Source organism: Rhinolophus sinicus, linkage group LG07, assembly GCF_036562045.2.
Source record: "Rhinolophus sinicus isolate RSC01 linkage group LG07, ASM3656204v1, whole genome shotgun sequence".
In the NCBI taxonomy this organism is placed as follows: domain Eukaryota; kingdom Metazoa; phylum Chordata; class Mammalia; order Chiroptera; family Rhinolophidae; genus Rhinolophus; species Rhinolophus sinicus.
The window spans coordinates 73,268,737-73,286,834 of record NC_133757.1 but is presented as its reverse complement, the minus strand read 5'-3'; the positions used below and the strand labels follow the sequence as shown (position 1 = coordinate 73,286,834).

At 57.4% G+C, this 18,098-nt stretch overlaps 1 protein-coding gene across 7 annotated transcripts; it reads left to right on the top strand.

The window, feature by feature from the left end:
- The first annotated feature begins 4,089 nt into the window (after positions 1–4,089).
- CAMSAP3 (calmodulin regulated spectrin associated protein family member 3) lies at positions 4,090–17,812 on the top strand. Of its 7 annotated transcripts, none has more exons than XM_074337746.1 (20): positions 4,102–4,329; positions 9,471–9,724; positions 10,045–10,167; positions 10,247–10,342; positions 10,515–10,547; positions 11,435–11,482; positions 11,738–11,876; positions 12,471–12,610; positions 12,695–12,788; positions 12,862–12,916; positions 13,062–13,135; positions 13,429–13,498; positions 13,594–15,055; positions 15,538–15,677; positions 15,756–15,932; positions 15,975–16,039; positions 16,427–16,520; positions 16,889–17,001; positions 17,075–17,193; positions 17,282–17,812. In XM_074337746.1, exons 1-20 carry the CDS (start codon positions 4,182–4,184, stop codon positions 17,585–17,587), a joined length of 3,750 nt encoding a protein of 1,249 aa, XP_074193847.1. In that variant the 5' UTR covers positions 4,102–4,181; the 3' UTR covers positions 17,588–17,812. The 7 variants fall into 7 exon arrangements, with proteins under 7 accessions (XP_074193852.1, XP_074193847.1, XP_074193849.1 ...); XM_074337748.1 differs by having other exon boundaries at positions 15,756–15,935; positions 15,984–16,039; XM_074337751.1 differs by having other exon boundaries at positions 4,090–4,329; positions 15,756–16,039.
- The last annotated feature ends 286 nt before the right edge of the window (positions 17,813–18,098 follow it).

The following is an 18,098-nucleotide window of genomic DNA, read 5'->3' as shown; positions in this document are numbered from 1 at the left end:
CAAAACCAAGCGGCTGCCACTCCAGCTGTCTCTAGCACTCTTGCTTTGTTTTATTATTTCCCAATACTTTGTCCCTCGCTGAAATGATCTCTTTTGGTGTATTTGTTCATTGCTTCTAAATGCATGAGGACAGGGACAGCCATTGGCATGCACAATATTATTTGTTTAATTATTTTGAAATATTTTGGGAATGTCTCCCAGAGGTCCCTGGGGGTCTGATAATAATCTTCCTCCTTGGCCAAACTTCAGAGGGGCCACCATGGGACACTGTGTGTGGGGAGGGCGGGGGGGGGGCAAAAACAGAGGTCATATCCAAATCCCATCACTACAGCTCGCTGTGGGCTGGAGTTTCAGAGAGGGGACCCCAACCTCCTCTGCTTTGAGAGCCCCACAACTATAGGCCTCACCGAGCCCCATCTGAGGGTCATGGATGTCATGTTCAGAATGGAAGGAAAGGGTAGTAGTTCAGTGGTGGACCCTTGATCCTGGTGATCTTGGCTCAAAGCCGCCTTCCATTCTCTTGCCGTGTGACGTGGGGGCTCCTGGCTTCAATTTTCCCATCTGTAAAATGGGTATAATACTCATTATACTAGGGCTGTTGTAAGGAGATTGAGATTCATATGAGATTCAATCATATGAGATTGCACTGGGCATATGATGCCCTCAAAAATTGTTACCTGTTAATGTGATTCCAAAAATGCACACACCCCGCAGAATTGTGCAGATGATTTTTTAAAAAATAAATTTAACCGGGGAATATTGGGGAACAGTGTGTTTCTCCAGGGTCCGTCAGCTCCAAGTCGTTGTCCTTCAATCTAGTTGTGGAGGGCACAGCTCAGCTGTTTTCAATCTTTAGTTGCAGGGGGCACAGCCCACCATCCCATGCAGGAATTGAACCAGCAACCTTATTGTTGAGAGTTTCCGCTCTAACCAACTGAGTCATCTGGCCGCCCCATGCAGATGATTTTTGGGGGGTACATACACTCCCCCAAATCTAGTCCTGAAGCCTTGACCTACAAACTGTATAAGTTATCCCACCCCCAGCTAAATCAGTAGGGCCTAAAAAGTTGGGAGGCATGAGAGCTGAAGGAATCCCCAGGTAGGGAGGGGGCGGGAGGCAGGGACTTGGGGTGGGCCTGAAGGGGGCAGCGAGGAGGGGGCCGCCTGTGCACACAGAGGAGCCAGTATGTCTGCAGCTGCCTGGGCCCAAGGAACAGGCCCCCAGGGGCAGGTGGGACCTGATTCCAGCCTCAGTGTGGGTGGGGCAGTCTGGCCCAGCCAGGCGTTCCAGTTGGCCCAGTGTGGGGGCTGGGCACTAGGAGGCCCCAGGCACCTGCGGGGAGGGTACTGGCCCAGCTCCTGCTGCGGATGCCCTCAGGCCCTCAGGGCCCTGGACTGGTGAGGGCATGTGGGCCTCCTCCTGAGGCTGGAAACCTTTGCTTGCATGTTCACTGGTGCGTCCCCCGGGAGTATATGCCAGCTAGCGAGCGACAGGCAATGCCTTCACTTGTGTTTGTCCTTTTGGTCCACAGAGGTCATGAGAACCTTCCCAGGAAAAGCAAACACTTGTGTGAGCTGGCCGGACATGCCATGCTCACAGGAGGGGCAGGGCATGACAGCACGCCGTCCATGCCAGGGTGCCGCCCCATGGCAGGAGCCCCGAATCCCCAACAGTACCACAGATGGGGAAACTGAGGCTCAGTGGGGAAAGACTTTGTCCAGGTCCTTCAGGGGGATGGGGACTGGGACAAAGCCAGGGCACGTGCATCATACACATCCACATGTGTGTTCAAACACATACACACTGGCGCCTTTGTGTACCCACACCCACTCCCGCACAGGCACATCCAGACAGGAGGGCCCACGCCCCAGCTCCCCTCCCTTGGGCACACCCACCCCCTGCCCAGTCACATTCTCTGGACCAAGAGACCCAGTCTCAAACACACCTGTGTATGTTAAAGGGACCCAGGAAGTTCTACAAAGGGTGGGCTCAGGGACCCCCATCTGGGGTGGGGGTAGGTGGGGTCTCAGGAAATACATTACTATAGTGCTATATTTTATATAGTCACGAAAACACTGTTCTGTGTGTGTTGGTTGAAACCCCTCCGTAGTTGTGAGTGCAAGAACTCACACTTTACATCTCCTTACACGGAATTCACCCACCCAGTCTCACTTACATATGACGCAGAAATGCATCTGGATGCACACAAATACCCACAAAACCATTCAAAACACACACACACACACCTACACACACAACCACAGTTATATAGTCATAAACAGGCACACCCAGACACCCACAAATGCACTCACATATAGAGATATGTTCAGATACTCATTTTACATTCAGAAAACAGGTAACACACCTTGTTGCACTCATGCTCACCCAGACCCTTGCAAATATTTGCAAATTCACACAGATGTAAAAGCAAATTTCACACACACAAATACACTCAGACAGTGATACATGTCGACACTCATAAACAGATCACGTACGCACACTTCTTTTTTTTATATTAGTTTCAGGTGCACAAAACAAAGCAAAACTTAGACGTTTATCATTTATACCCCTCACACTGTGTGAACCCCCCTCCCCCCACTTTTTTTTTTTTTTAAGGAGGGCGCAGCTCACAGTGGCCCATGTGGGGATCGAACCGGCAACCTTGGTGTTATCAGAACCACGCTCTAACCAACTGAGCTAACCAGCCACTCCTTCCACACTTCTACACAAACAACTACACCTGTAGATACATATCTACACATACAGGCCCTCAGAGACCTAACACATGAACACTTGTGCATTCATAATTACACACAGCTAAGAGGTACACAGTCAAGGTTTTGACAAAAAACACAAAGGAAAACAAAAGTAAATATTAAACAAATACCCACAAAGAGGCATTCAGACATTTACGAATATTCCCAGGTAACACCCACATAATCGCACTCATGTACACAAGTATATTCACAAACACCCCTCCACACTGACATACACAATCAAACTCATACCACACACAAACCCATTTACTCATGCAAATATGCCTACTCACACTCTCAGGACATTCTTATACCGTTATACCCACTTCCACTGTGTTCACACCCTGTCACACTAGGCTGACGCCATATACTCAAACGCAGTCATCTACAAATACACTCATGTGTAAACACACATATATGCACAAAAATACATCCGAAACTGTTCCCCACATACATACACATGTGCACACAACCACACTCAAATACTCATATACAAATGCACTGGACACAAATACATCCCCACCTACACACAATAGGAGCCCCCCAACAAATTCTGCTGATACCACAAATACACATGCAGACATTTGCAATTACAACCCAGTAACAGCCATTCAACCACACGCATAGATACAAGTAGTCTCGCTCCTGCACAAACACTCTCAATTTCTCTCACATAGTTCTCCATCCTCCATCAACATTGATCACACCCTTGTACAAAACACAAGTGCCTAGAGGTGTCACAAATACACTCACAAAGCCACTGACAAAACCCAGATGCATACACAGTAAGCACTCCTGTATCCTCAGGACACAGACACTCACACAACACAGATCCTTGTACACACAACACACATGAAAAACACGGATACCCGCACACGCACATAAGCGCGCTGTTACACTCACACCTAGATACGCATCGGCAGACACCCTCAAATACATTCATTCACCACTCAAATACATTCAGGAACGCACACACAGATGCCAATACACACATTCTTTGTACACTCACGATACACAATCAGAAACAGGTGCACCCACGCACAGCTGCCTTCTGGCCAGGAAGACAAGCCGGCATAGATGCTCACACATCTAAGGATACAGGCTTGGACCAGCACACACATGCACAAACAGGGGTCCCTCATCCTCTCCAGTGCGCGCACACGCACACGCACACACGCACACATACACATACACGCGGCTCTGCAGCCTCCCCGCCCCACCCTGCAGCGAGGGCCGAGGCGAGGCGCGGGCACCGGGTCGGGGGCGGGGTGCACCTGCGCTCCGCCCCGGGGCGGGACCGACGCAGCGTCGCGAGCGCGAGCGGCCGCACCTGGCTCGGCGGCGGCGGCGGCGGCCCGGGTGCGAGCGCGGCGCAACCCAGTCTGAGCGAGCGCGGAGCGGGCGCCCGCAGCCCCGGCGGCGCCATGGTGGAGGCGGCGCCCCCCGGGCCCGGGCCGCTGCGGAGGACCTTCCTGGTGCCCGAGATTAAGTCACTGGACCAGTACGATTTCTCGCGGGCCAAGGCGGCGGCCAGCCTGGCGTGGGTGCTGCGGGCCGCATTCGGGGGCGCAGGTACCGGCCGGGGGGCGGCAGGTGCGGGGGGCGGGCCGGAGAGGCCGGGGCCGTGGGAACAATAGCGCCGGCTGCCGGGGTCCCCGGGCCTCCAGGCCTCCTGCTCGGCTCGGGCCGTGGACTTTGGCCGCCCGGCTGCCGGAGCGCGGTGGGGGTGGGGCCGGCGGCCCAGCTCCGCGCCGGGACCCCGGCGTCCGGGCCCCAGGTGAGCGGGTGGATGTCTGCGGGCCGGCTGGGGTCTCCAGCACGGGCCTTGCGTTGCACGCCCTCCTCCCCTTTACTCACATCACGCGCCCGCGAGGACATCCCCCCAGCCCGACATACACCCCGCATCGGCCCTGCCTGCGCTGCGGGTGGCGCGGGGAGCTCGGGGAACCCTCTGTTTCACCTCCACGGCTCCAGCCTGCGCTGCCAGCTGTGACTTATTGCCCTTTTTTTGCCTGGGATGCAGGCGAGCCCAGCAGAAGAGAAATGGCTTGTCCAAGATCGCCTGCGGCCGGGGCCCAGGTGCAAGCCCTTCTCCCAGTGCCTTAACCAGTCCCACTTGTGTGAAGAAGTAGGGTCACTCCTAGGGTAGGATACGGGTGGGTGGGTTCCCAGGATTAGAGGCTGTGAGCGGGCTCAGTCAGAGCCGTATGCCAGAAATGGGAGCCAGGGCCTGGACATGGGGAACACGGAGTTAATTAAGGTCTGGGCCTTGAGGGGGGGGACGCCCTGCCCTCCCACTGGTCCTGCCCACTGCTCTTGGCACCAGCTGGGCACAGCCCATGCTCCCTCAGTGGCCTTCCCAGATCAACCAGTTCTGGGTGTGGGTCTCCGTGATAGCTGTCCCTGTCCTGGTTCTGCCTGAGCCTGTCTTTCCTCCAGCCCACTCTGGGGCCTGCCTGTCCCCAAGGATCTGCCTGAGAAAGAAAGGCAGTTGGTAGGAAGAGACTCTGGTAGCCTGAGCCCCTCACCTCTTGGGTTATGAGGCCATAAAGGGCTCACCTTTGGAAATCAGAGTTGAGTTTGAGTCCTAGCTCCACCCGACTGGAAAAATTATCCCAATTCTCTAAGCTTTCATTTCCCCTTCTGTAAAAAAAAAAAAAAGGCATTCGTTCACTTACTCATTTTGCAAATGTCTGTGGGGGCACCCACTGTGTGCCAGGGCAGTGCAAGGGTGAGTGGGATCCCAATATCTTCTTCACAAGGTTGCTGGGAGGCAGAGGAGAGAGCCTGACTACAGAATTCTTTGCACTGGGTCTGGCACACAGTACACACCACACGGGTGCTTGCTATTACTGCTGCTGGCATCCGTGTGATGTTTTTATTAATATTATTCACCGTCTCCTGGCCAGGGGACAGAGTAGCAATTACTGTCCCATTTCACGGAAAGGAGATGTACTGACTCACTGACCCAGCTCCCTGCCCTGTGTAACACCCTCCCTGAGGGTCAAGTTCAATCTGTTCCCCACCCACCTTCTCTAAACAGAAAGCCTGAGAAGGTGGGACACCCGGCCCTTAGAGGGAAGTGAGGAGCAGAGCTCTGCTTGGTTCATGAACTCTGGGACTGTTTATGGATGTCTGTTGGGTGCCAGGCCAGGGCTGGGTGCTCAGGATGGATTGGTTGGGGATGGACGCAGGAGAGTGGGGTACTGGACATGAAACCAGATCATTGCTGCTTAGAGTGATAAGGTCTTAGAGTGCTAGAGGCATGCAGCCGAGCCCAGGGGGAGGAAATCCCTGAAATCTTCCAGGGAGGGGAGGAGAAGGGAAGGCTCCCCAGAGGAGGGAGGGTTTGAACCTTGAAGGATGCGTAGGAGTTTGCCAGGGGGAGATTACGCAGGGGGCAAAGGAACGGCGTATGGGCCAACAGGGAGTTCTCCAGGAAGAACATGCGGGGCCTGGTGGTGGCCTGGTGGCCTGGTGGTGGCCGAGGGAGGCAGGGGATGAGGGAGACTAATGAGACTTAGCAGCGCCTGTCAGGCCGAGGGTGAGGATCTGAGGGCACTGGGGAACCATGGAAGGTGTTCGGGGACTCGCCAAATAAGAGCACCCTTGCAGGTGCCCACAGGGAATTGTGTCTGGGGAAGGGGGAGTTCTGGTGGCCCCAAGGCGCAGGTCTGAGGAGGCTGGGCAGGAATGCAGGCAGGTGGGCTCAGCAGAACTCTAGCTCAGAGATAAGCTAGAAAGGGTGCCTCCTTTAAGCAACTTTGGGAAACACCACATGCACCCTCTTATACCTTCGGAATACCAATGCGATGCATAGGGAAACTGGATTCATTTTGGCTCAGCTGTGTACTAGCTTGTGTGAGCTTGGGCAAGTTAGCTCTCTGGACCTCGGTTTTCTCATCTGCATAATGGGGAAAAGAATGTAAGTGCTGTAAGGATTAAATGACCAAATGCACGCAAAGGGGTCGTGGTGTAGGGAAATGCTACCTGTACTTAGAGCTGCTGTCCCACATGATAGCCACAAAGCACGTGTGGCTGGTCTGAATCGAGATGTGCTGTAAATGTAAAATACACAGTAAAGATTTGGTACCAAAAAACACAGGAATATGAAGAGGCTCATTAATAATATTTCTATATTGATTACATGTTGAAATGGTATTTTGCATATACAGTTTACCCTTGAACAACATGGGGGTTAGGGACACTGACGCCACCCACCTTACCCCCCTCCAAGCAGTCAAAAATCCTCGTATAACTTTTGACCCCCCAAAAACTTAGCTCCTAAAAACCTACTGTTGACCGGAAGCCTTATCGATAATATAAATGGTTGATGAACACAGTTTTGCATATGTATTATATACTGTATTCTTAAAGTATATAAGAGCAAGCCAAGAGAAAAGAAGATGTTATTAAGAAAACCATAAGAGAGAGAAAATATATTTACTGTATTTATTGAAAAACCTCCACATATAAGTGGACCTATGCAGTTCAAACCCACGTTGTTCACGGGTGAAGTGTATATTGGGTTAACTATGTTGCTAAATCAATGTTTCTTGTTTCTACTTTTTAAATGTGGCTACTAGAAAATTTGAAACCACTTTTGTGGCTCATACTATATTTGTATCAGACAGCAGTGCTCTACAGTAAATGTTTAATAAACATTTTATAGTATAGAGTGGTGGTCCTCAATCAGGGACAGGGTGGGGGGCAGTTTTGGCTCTCAGGAGGTATTTGGCACTGTCTGGAGACATTTCTGGTTGTCACTACTTGGCAGGAAGTTGCTACTGGCATCCAAGGATTCTGCTAACCATCTTACAGTACACAGGGCAGCTTACCCCACTCCCAACACAGAGAATTATCCAGCCCCAAATGCCAACAGTGCAGAGGTGCAGACACGCTGGTGTAGAGGAAGTGCTTGATAAACATTAGCTATCAGTAGCACTAGCTCACGTTTTCATTTTGAAGGCCCTGACAAGCCCCTCAGGAAAGAAACTTGCTTAATTGTTGCCTATGGGAGCAGGAAATGATCAGGAGCTGGAGAGATAAGGAGGAGGGTTTTGCTTTGGAAGATGCCAGGAAGTTGAAACAAGAAGACATTGGATGTTGGAGGGGGAGAGTGAGAGAGGGATGGTGATTTCTCACTGCTGTGGGTATGGAGAGAAGGAGCAGGTTTGGAGCAAGAAGCTAAGGATTGTGGGAGATGCCCAGAGGTCAGTGGGATTCACAGCCAAGGCTGCAGCAGGTGCTCAGATGGCCATGGAACCCATCATAGTGTGTGTGGTGGGGCCAGGTCCATTTACAAGGCTACTGAGTCAGGAGATCTGCATGGAAGGGGCATGTGGGGAGGGATATTAGTTTGAGTGGTGGGAGAGAGAAAAAGATGGGAAGCTGGGGGAGGAAGGCTTCTAGAAGAAGGAGGTGCTGGGCAGAGAGCCCAGGCGAGATATGGGCCCACAATTGTGAGTTGGTTGGCCACTGCTGGCCTTGAGGAGGCTGGGAGCTGGGAGGGCGGGAGCTGGATCAGGGAGGTTGGGGCCGGGATAGGCTGGAAGGAAGTGAAGCCTGGAGAACTCTTCTTTCAAGGAGCTGAGTTGAGAGAGGCAGAGTGAACACAACTCTCCACAGGGGTGGGGCTTTAAGTGGGAAGGTCAAGTGTGACTATAGGGGGTGGGGAAAGAGCCGGGACAGGGAGGGACTGAAGGCAAGGATGCCTGGGTCCTTGTGGACGAGGCCAGGAAGTCTCTGGGGAGCGTGGCTGTGAAGACGGGCACCTGAGGAAGGTCTGGTCACACTCAAGTGTTTCTAAGCAATAGAACCCTGCCCCCATACTCTCTCACACACACAGAACCCCAATATACAAAAAAGCTGCTCTGACTGGAATGAGAGTTGGGGCCTCCCTGGAAGAACCCATGTTGGCCTCAGCCTTCCTGGGGTCTTATTCTGATCTTTCTCCTCCCAACCCTTGGGTCCTACTTGAGGCCCTGCCACCCCCATCCACATGGGGCTTCTTCAAGCTTCTTCCTACTCTGCTCGTCTCACTCAGGGTTTTGGTGGTTGCTTCTGTGACATGACTTCGCCATCTGCGAAACCCCAGCCCCTCAGACTCAGCCTCCTGTTCTCCCTCTCAGCAACACCCTCTTTCCCCCTCTGCCCCTCAACACCTGATGGGGCCCTGCGGCCTCCCTCTTTCACCTCCTCCTTTAGTTACCAAGTTCCGACTCCTCACCCCCCAAAGTGTCTGTAGTCTCTCTACTCCCCCATCTGGTACCCTGCCAGCCAGCCCCCCATCCACAGCTCGTCCCACCCCAGCCTCCAAGCGAGAGAGTGCAGTCTGCTTGAGGCTGGGTTTGAATGCCAGTCCCAGTATTGCCCGTTTGCGTGGCCTTGGGCAGGTTACTCCTTCTCTGTGCTTGGGTTTTGGGGTTACCAGCTGTTCCTTGGCTGCTGCTTCCTAGGGTTGCTTGGGTGTAGGGCACCCAGGGCAAGCAATTAAGTGATATTGTGCCCCCTTCCGCCTGGAACAGCATTACCCCTTCCTCTGGCAAACTCTTCCACAGCTGCATCTAAGCCCAGGTCCCAACTCTCCCAGGTGTTTCCTCCGGCCCAGACCCTGACCCCCCCCGCCCCGCCCTTAGTTGGGGCCCTGTGATTATAGGGGGTGTGTGTGCCTGGTGGCCCTGACCTGCCCACACCCTCCCTCCCCCGCACAGAGCATGTACCCTCGGAGCTGTGGGAACCCTTCTACACTGACCAGTATGCGCAGGAGCACGTGAAGCCCCCGGTGACGCGGTTGCTGCTCTCAGCGGAGCTGTACTGCCGGGCCTGGCGCCAGGCGCTGCCGCAGCTCGAGACACCCCCGAGCCCCTCAGCGCTGCTGGCCCTGCTGGCCCGGAGGGGCACTGTGCCCGCGCTGCCCGAGCGCCCAGTGCAGGAGGCCGACCTGCGACACCAGCCTATCCTCATGGTAGGCACCCCGCCCCCTCCTGTCCGCTAAGCTCGGCCCACCATACCTGGCTTCTCCCAAAAGATACTACTTTGGCCCTTGAGGATTTGCCTACCTGGCCCACCGGATCCTCAGATCTAGTATGGACCTCAAAGCCCAGCCCACCAGCAGTGGCTCTTCCAGGACCCCCTATCTTAGTTTCTTTCCTGAGATCCCACCCACCAACCCTGGCTCAGACGCTCAAGCCCCTCTGACCTCTAGGTTCTTCCCCTCTATTTTTGGCACACAGAGGGTACCCTCCGTCCCGCGTTGGGCTGACCCTTCAGTCCTTGTCCCCACAGGGAGCCCACCTAGCTGTCATTGACGCTCTCATGGTTGCCTTTGCCTTCGAGTGGACGAAGACTCTGCCCGGTCCCTTGGCCCTGGCCAGCTTAGAGCACAAGCTCCTTTTCTGGGTGGACACGGTAGGTGGTGTTGGGCCAGGATGGGCTGGGGGCCAGGATCACCCAGTGACCTCACCACTGACCTCTCCTGGCCCCTCAGACCATCCGGCGTCTGCAAGAGAAGACGGAGCAGGAAGCAGCCCAGAGAGCATCTCCATCAGCCTCTGCGGATGGGGTGGCCCCCACGCAGCCCTCGGTGAGGCTCAGGCGATGTAGATGGAAGGACGGACGACCAGAGGGCTGGGGGCAGGGTGGGGCTGTGCCCGCGCGGCCATCCGTGCACTGAGGGGCTGGAGGTGATGCTCTTTCTCTTTGCCCTCTCCCCCTGCCTACTCCTGCTGCTCTCCTCTCTGCCTCTCTGGCATCAGTGCCCCACACGCTGGTACTGGAAGCTGGTTCCTGTAAGTGGGGCTGTCTCTCTGACCTGCCTGCCTGTCCCGCTTGTCACTCTGTCTGTGTGTCTGTTTCTGCCTGCCTGTCTGCACCTCCTCCTCCCTCCCCCAGGCTGTGAGCAAAGGAGGTGGGACCTCAACCCTGGGGAACAGAGAGGACCCCTTTGTGAACCAAGAGAAGGGGGAAATCTTCACTGTTCAGAGAGGGCAGACCCCTCCCCATGAACCTGACTGGTTAATTGATGAACTTCTCCCATCAATTAAGAGGATAGAACTCCCTTAGCTCATCCCCCTGACTGAGGTGGGGAGCCAGCTGGCGCTTCTGAAGGGAGGACCCCAGCCAATCAGACACATGATCCTGACCCCAATGGGAAGGGTGCATGGAGAAGACACCCCCCTCAGCCAAGAGGAAGACCCTCAAACCCAGAAGAGGATGTCAGATCTTTCCTGAGGCTCCAGCTTCCCTAAGGATAGATCCCAGCTTTGGGGGGTTGGGGAGGGGAGAGTTGCCCATCCCTGAAGCACAAGGGGAAAGTGACGGCTGGATGAGGTCCCCACCTTTGCTCATTCCAGGGCCTCTTTCCCCCTCCCCTGGGGCCTGGATTGGGGGTTCCTCTCCTTCTGCCTACCTGCTTCCTCTGCATCCCCTCCCCAAGCAGAGGCCTGGGTCTTTTGTGGGAGGAGGGTTCCCTACATGGGAGGCTACTCTGTGGGATCCCTCTGGGCTGGGAGGAGCTGGGGTCCCCAAAGCCAGCCAGAGTGCAGTCAGGGAGCTGGACGGCCAGGGCTCAGGACAGGGCTCAGGGCTTCCTTCTCCCCCATCCCGGAGGTGTGCTTGGGGGCCCAGCAAGTCAGCACCCCTCCTGCCCCGCTGACGGCTGCTCCTCTCCCCCCAGCACGCAATTGCCTTCTGTTTGAAAGAGTCGGGGAGCAAACCCCCCATGGTAACGTATCCCCCACCCCAGGACCTCAGGAGTCCCTGCCCCCAGCCCCCGCTGCTGGCCTGGCTGCTCTCAGACACCTCTTCTGCCTCTTGCTGCTGCCCTTCCCCCGCTCCAGGCTGGCCCATCACACTGGCTCTGGGACCCCTGGCTTCACTCCCCCTCATGGCGGAAACCCCAGGCTTCCCTGCCCAGCTTGCATGACCACTGACATGGGGAAAAGCATGACCTCTGACCTGACCCGGCTCCTACCTACAGATCCGATACCGCAAGGACCGTGCCCTGGCCCGACGTGCCCCCTGCTTTCCCACCGTGACCAGCCTCCAGGACCTGGCGAGTGGGGCTGCGCTGGCTGCTACAATCCACTGCTATTGTCCTCAGCTATTACGACTTGAGGGTGAGTGGGCCTGGACCAGACCCTGCCTTTAGGAGCCTGGTGTCCTAAGACCCAGGTGTCTGTCCCTAGAGTGGTGCAGTCATTTTAAGTGCAGCTTCCAGAATTGGCAGACCTGGCTTTGAACCTCTCTCTTCCCCTATTTAGCTGTGTGACCTCACATAAGTGTCTAAACCTCTCTGCACTTCATATGACTCATTCCTGCAGCAAAGATTTCTAGAGTGTGTACTGTGAGCCAGACCCCATTTTAAACTGCAGGGATCCAGCTAGAACAATACAGACCTCAGGTGGTTTCTGTCCTCGTTGAGAGAGAAAGACAGTAAGTTGATCTAGAAGAACATTCCAGATGTTAGGTGCCCTGAAGGGTGCCGGGTGATCAGGAAAAGCTTGTTGAGTTCTTGGGAGACTAGTGAGTGGCCTAGGCAGTGGAAGTAGCAGGTGTAGAGACCTGAGGAACAGCCTAGCACAGTGCCCACCTCGTGAGGGAGGCCTGGCACCAGGCCTGTAGGAGGTCCTCCGTGTCTGCTGGCTTCTGGGCCCTCCCTCCCCCCGGGCTCCCTCCTCCTGCCCATAGACCCGGGCATCCTGTCCCTACAGAGGTGTGCCTCAAGGACCCCATGTCTGTGGCGGACAGCCTGTACAACCTCCAGCTGGTGCAGGATTTCTGCGCCTCCCGCCTTCCTCGTGGCTGCCCGCTGTCCCTCGAGGACCTGCTTTATGTACCACCGCCCCTCAAGGTAAGGCCATCTTGGGGCCTAGGGGGCTGGGGCGGGCGTCCAAGGCCATGGGTCCCGTGGGCTGACCCTGCCTTTCGCCTCCAGGTCAACCTGGTGGTGCTGCTGGCGGAGATGTTCATGTGCTTCGAGGTGCTGAAACCTGACTTCGTGCAGGCCAAGGAGCTGCCTGACGGTCATGGTGAGGCCTGGCCCCGGGTCCAGGTGGGGATGGGGAGGCCAAGCCCTGCCTGACCCTCCTCTCTGTGCTGCAGCTGCCTCCCCCCGGGCCACAGACACCTCCACCCCTCAGAACAGCAGCGGCGGCAGGTACGGTTCCCGCTGGATGAGTGTCCATGGCCATGACAGGCTCCTCCTCCTGGCTGGTCATGGGACAGGGCTGGGGCATGCTCTGGTCTCCACCCCAGGGGAGGTGAGGGAGGTGGTCCCACGGCTGACATGCATTTCTTGGCAGTTCTCCTGTCTTCAACTTCCGCCATCCACTTCTGTCACCCGGCGGCCCCCAGTCTCCACTCCGCGGATCCACAGGTGAGGGCAGGGGGTGGCTTGTCCCTGGAGACCCCCATCCAAAAGGACCACCCCTGCTGACTTCATGTCTCCTTGTGACCCCTACATTGGGTAACTCTGACACCTGAAAGAGCCCATGGTGACACACATTGATCCTCACAGTGACCTTCCCAGTGGATCAACAAGTCTCCCTAGTGACATCAAATGGCCCCCAGCTAGCCATCCACATAATGACTCACCCAGTGACACGCCCTGACTGACCCCACCCAGGGTCTCCAGTGACCCCACAGTGACCACTGATCACCCCTCCCCAGGCTCGCTGAAGTCCTCCCCTTCCATGTCCCACATGGAGGTCCTCGGCAAGGCCTGGAACCGACAGCTCAGGTGAGCGCTTCTCACGGGTTCCCTCCCTCCCCCAACAGTGGAGGGGGCGGGACTGGGGCGGGGCCAGGGGCTAACCCCTCCCTTTGGCCGCCCAGCCGTCCCCTTTCCCAGGCTGTGTCGTTCAGCACCCCCTTTGGCCTGGACAGCGACGTGGATGTCGTCATGGGAGACCCCGTCCTACTCCGCTCCGTCAGCTCAGACAGCCTGGGCCCCCCACGCCCCGTGCCAGCCCGGACCCCCACCCAACCACCCGCAGAGCCTGGTGACCTGCCCACCATCGAGGAGGCCCTGCAGATCATCCACAGTGCTGAGCCCCGGCTGCTCCCAGATGGGGCTGCTGATGGCAGCTTCTACCTCCACTCCCCTGAAGGGCCCTCCAAACCCACGCTGGCCTCCTCCTACCCACCCGACAAGGTACCTGCCTACTTGCCCCACCCCGAAGGCCCTTCGAAACCTTCTCCCTGCCAGGCGGGGGAAGTACTGAAACCCCAGGCCCTGTCTGAGGGCTCGCCAAAGGCGATGGCTTCGTCCCCAGCTGCCAGCAACTCTGAAGTGAAGATGACCAGCTTTGCTGAACGCAAGAAGCAGCTGGTGAAGGCCGAGGTGGAGGCCGGAGCTGGGTCCCCGGTGGCCACCCCAGCAGCACCGGAGGCCCTGAGCTCAGAGATGAGTGAGCTTGGAGCCCGGCTGGAGGAGAAACGGCGGGCCATAGAGGCTCAGAAACGACGGATTGAGGCCATCTTTGCCAAACACCGCCAACGACTGGGCAAGAGTGCTTTCCTGCAGGTGCAGCCTCGGGAGGCTGGTGGGGAGGCCGAGGCCGAGGCCGAGGCCGAGGCTGAGCCAGGCCCAGCTCCCGGTGGGGAGCGGCCGGCAGGTGAGGGCCAGGGTGAGCCATCTCCACGGCCCAAGGCAGTGACTTTCTCACCAGAACTGGGCCCGGTGCCCCCCGAGGGACTGGGGGATTATAACCGGGCAGTCAACAAACTGAGTGCTGCACTGAACTCATTGCAACGAGACATGCAGAGGCTCACAGACCAGCAGCAGCGGCTCCTGGGCCCACCTGAGGCCCCTGGGCCTGCCCCACCTCCCGCTGCCCCGTCTCCTGCTGCATGGGTCATCCCTGGCCCCACAATGGGCCCCAAAGCTGCATCCCCCAGCCCTGTACGGCGCGCCTCAGCTGCCCGGCGTAGCCCAGGGCCCGGTCCCAGCCCAACGCCCCGCAGCCCCAAGCACACGCGGCCAGCGGATCTCCGGCTGGCGCCTCTGACGAGGGTGCTCACACCTCCCCATGATGTTGACAGCCTCCCCCACCTGCGAAAGTTCTCACCGAGCCAGGTGCCTGTGCAAACTCGCTCCTCCATCCTCTTGTCTGAGGGGCCGCCTCCTGAGGAGCCCTCAGCCAGGCCAGGCCTCATCGAGATCCCACTGGGCAGCCTGGAAGAGCCCTCGGCTGAGGATGAGGGAGACGGGAGCCCCCCTGGTGCTGAAGATTCCTTAGAGGAAGAGGCATCTTCAGAGGGAGAGCCCCGCGGTGGCCTGGGCTTCTTCTATAAGGTGAGTCACCTTAGCAGGTGGGGGGTTTGGATGGATGGTCAGGGAGTGGGGAGGTGGGTGGGCAGGTGGACACGGTCGGGTGGATGTGGCATTCCAGTGGGTGGAAGAATAGATGGAGCTGGTGGATGGGTGGGTGGGAGTGGGCAGACAGGGTGTGTGGGTGGGTAGATAGATGGGGGTGTGCAGATGGATAGATGGCTGGGTGATAGACAGATGGACAAATGGGGTGAGCGTCTTCCCTACTGTGTGGTATCAGGTTAACCCACTGGGTTAAGTGCTTTGTGGGAGCAGCACCCCGGTTGCACCGCCCCTGTTGTACCCAAGGCACATGGGGCTGTGCATAAAGTGGGTACCAACTAAATGCCTTTAGAACAATTAAAAAATCGAAAGGACAGGTGAATGGCTGGCGGGCTGGGCTGACAGATCAGCCTGTAGCTGTGCCAGGGGAGGGATGGCCAGCTGGACTCAGGGCCTGCCCCCAGGATGAAGACAAGCCCGAGGACGAGATGGCCCAAAAGCGGGCCAGCCTGCTGGAGCGGCAACAACGGCGGGTGGAGGAGGCACGGCGACGCAAACAGTGGCAGGAGGCTGAGAAGGAGCAGCGGAGAGAGGAGGCTGTGCGGTAAGGCTGGGCCCGTCCCTGGGGACCCCTGCCACCGGTGACCCCATGACCTGACTGCTTCGTTCTCTCCATCTGCAGACTGGCCCAGGAGGAGGTGGTCCCCAGCCCCTCGGCCCCCACAGCAACTCCAGCCCCTGCTGCCCGGGCCCCAGCTGAAGAGGAGGTGGGCACCCGGCGGGGGGAGTTCACACGGCTCGAGTATGAACGCCGGGCCCAGCTGAAGCTGATGGATGACCTGGATAAGGTGCTACGGCCACGGGGGACCGGGGGGCCAGGCCGAGGTGGACGGAGGGCCCCCCGGCCACGCTCTGGTTGCTGCGATGACTCAGCCCTGGCACGAAGTCCTGCCCGTGGCCTGCTGGGTGAGGACTCTGTGGGGTGTGGCTTGCCCAACACCCCTTGGGGAGGGGAAGGATACGGCAGGGGGTGCTGTATGTGGGTGATAAAGGCCTCAGGTGGGGTGCCCTTCCTGCTGGGTGAAGACTTCCAGAGGGATGTGGGGCCTACAGTAAGGTAAGGGCTGCTGGGCAGATCCAGCCCCGAGTTCTCTCTGTGGCTGAGTAGAGGAGGCCCCCTCGGGTCCATTTGGGGATGAGATTTCTGCTGGGGACTGCACAGGGTGAGGGTCTTGGGCAGGGTTGACCCCACATTCCCTCATAGTCTGCCAGGCTAGGCCCCACTGGGCATTTCTGGAGACAAGAGGGCTTCAGGTAGGGCCTGAACTAATGCCCTCTACCCACCCCACCCAGGTTCTCGGCTCAGCAAGGTCTACTCCCAGTCCACTCTATCACTGTCAACCGTGGCCAACGAGGCCAATAACCTGGGGGTGAAGAGGCCATCTCGGTGAGTTTGGCCTGGGCGAGTGGCCTGAGTCTGTGTGTATGCAAGTGTGTGAGCCTACAAGTATGTGGCATGTGTATCTGCCACTAAAGGGCTGAAAGGACATGAATGTGTGCAAGGGGGATTGTCTGTACCTGATGGACAGAACCTAAGAATGTGCCTCCCTGCACCTGAGTGGTTGTGCAGTGTGACTGAGGCTGAGAGCGCAAGAGGGCATAGCGTGGACTTGGGAGGGCATACAACACACGTGTACGTCTCCCACTCTGTGGGGGAGGGGGAATTCTGGGCTGTCCATTCCCTGGTCCCACCACATACTGGGTGGCTTTGCCCACCAATGACCACATCCCCGTCCCACCCCTCCTCCTCTGCAGGGCCCCTTCCCCATCTGGTCTCATGTCCCCAAGCCGCCTGCCTGGTAACCGTGACCGCGACTGGGAGAACGGCAGCAACGCCTCCTCCCCAGCATCAGTGCCTGAGTACACAGGTGAGTGGGACTTACGGTGGTGAATGCTGGGCCCTACCTGTCCCCAGCCATCCCTGACCACCCTGCCCCCTAGGTCCTCGGCTGTACAAGGAGCCCAGCGCCAAGTCCAACAAGTTCATTATCCACAATGCCCTGTCACATTGCTGCCTGGCGGGCAGGGTGAACGAGCCGCAGAAGAACCGAATTCTAGAGGTGAGCCTGTGCCGGGGTGGGGCATGGGGGTGCGGCGGGTGGGTCCGGGGCCCTGCTGGGCTGGCTGACCACCTCCCCTGCCCACCAGGAAATTGAGAAGAGCAAGGCCAACCACTTCCTGATCCTCTTCCGGGACTCGAGCTGCCAGTTCCGGGCCCTCTACACACTGTCGGGGGAGACGGAGGAGCTGTCCAGGTTGGCAGGCTATGGCCCCCGCACTGTCACACCCGCCATGGTCGAGGGCATCTACAAGTACAACTCGGACCGCAAGCGCTTCACCCAGATCCCCGCCAAGACCATGTCCATGAGTGTGGACGCCTTCACCATCCAGGGACACCTCTGGCAGAGCAAGAAGCCCACCACCCCCAAGAAGGGGGGCAGCACCCCCAAATAGCCCTGCACCAGGTCACTGCCCTCTGGGAGGACAGCTGGAGGACATGCCGTGGGTGTTCCTGGGTCCTGCCTGTCCCAGCCTTGTCTGGGTGGGGCTGGAGTTCCCACCCCCTAACTTTTGTCTCGTCCTGCTGTGGGGGCTGAGCTGGGAGGTTCAGGGACTCAGGGCTCAGCTCAGTCCCCTGTCTGTCCTCCCTACCTTCTTGAATAAAATAATTTAAAGAGACTTGGTGCTGGCCTGTCCCCGAGGCTGGCTGAGAGGGTTTTCCTGTGTCTTGTTCACTCTTGAACCTGCTCCAGTCTCTTCAGCTCCCTTGCTGGCCCTGACACAGTTCCTGCCAAGGTCACGACTTCCCTGCCAGCTCCCCTTGTGGCCATTTCTTAGCGTTTTTACTGACGTCTTGGGCACAGGAGGCTTCTGAGCAGCCCGCCTCCCCCACCCCCACTCACTTCATTTTCCTCCGTGTGGCTGTTATTGGCCTCGCCTGGCACTTGGTCGGCGGCCAACTGCT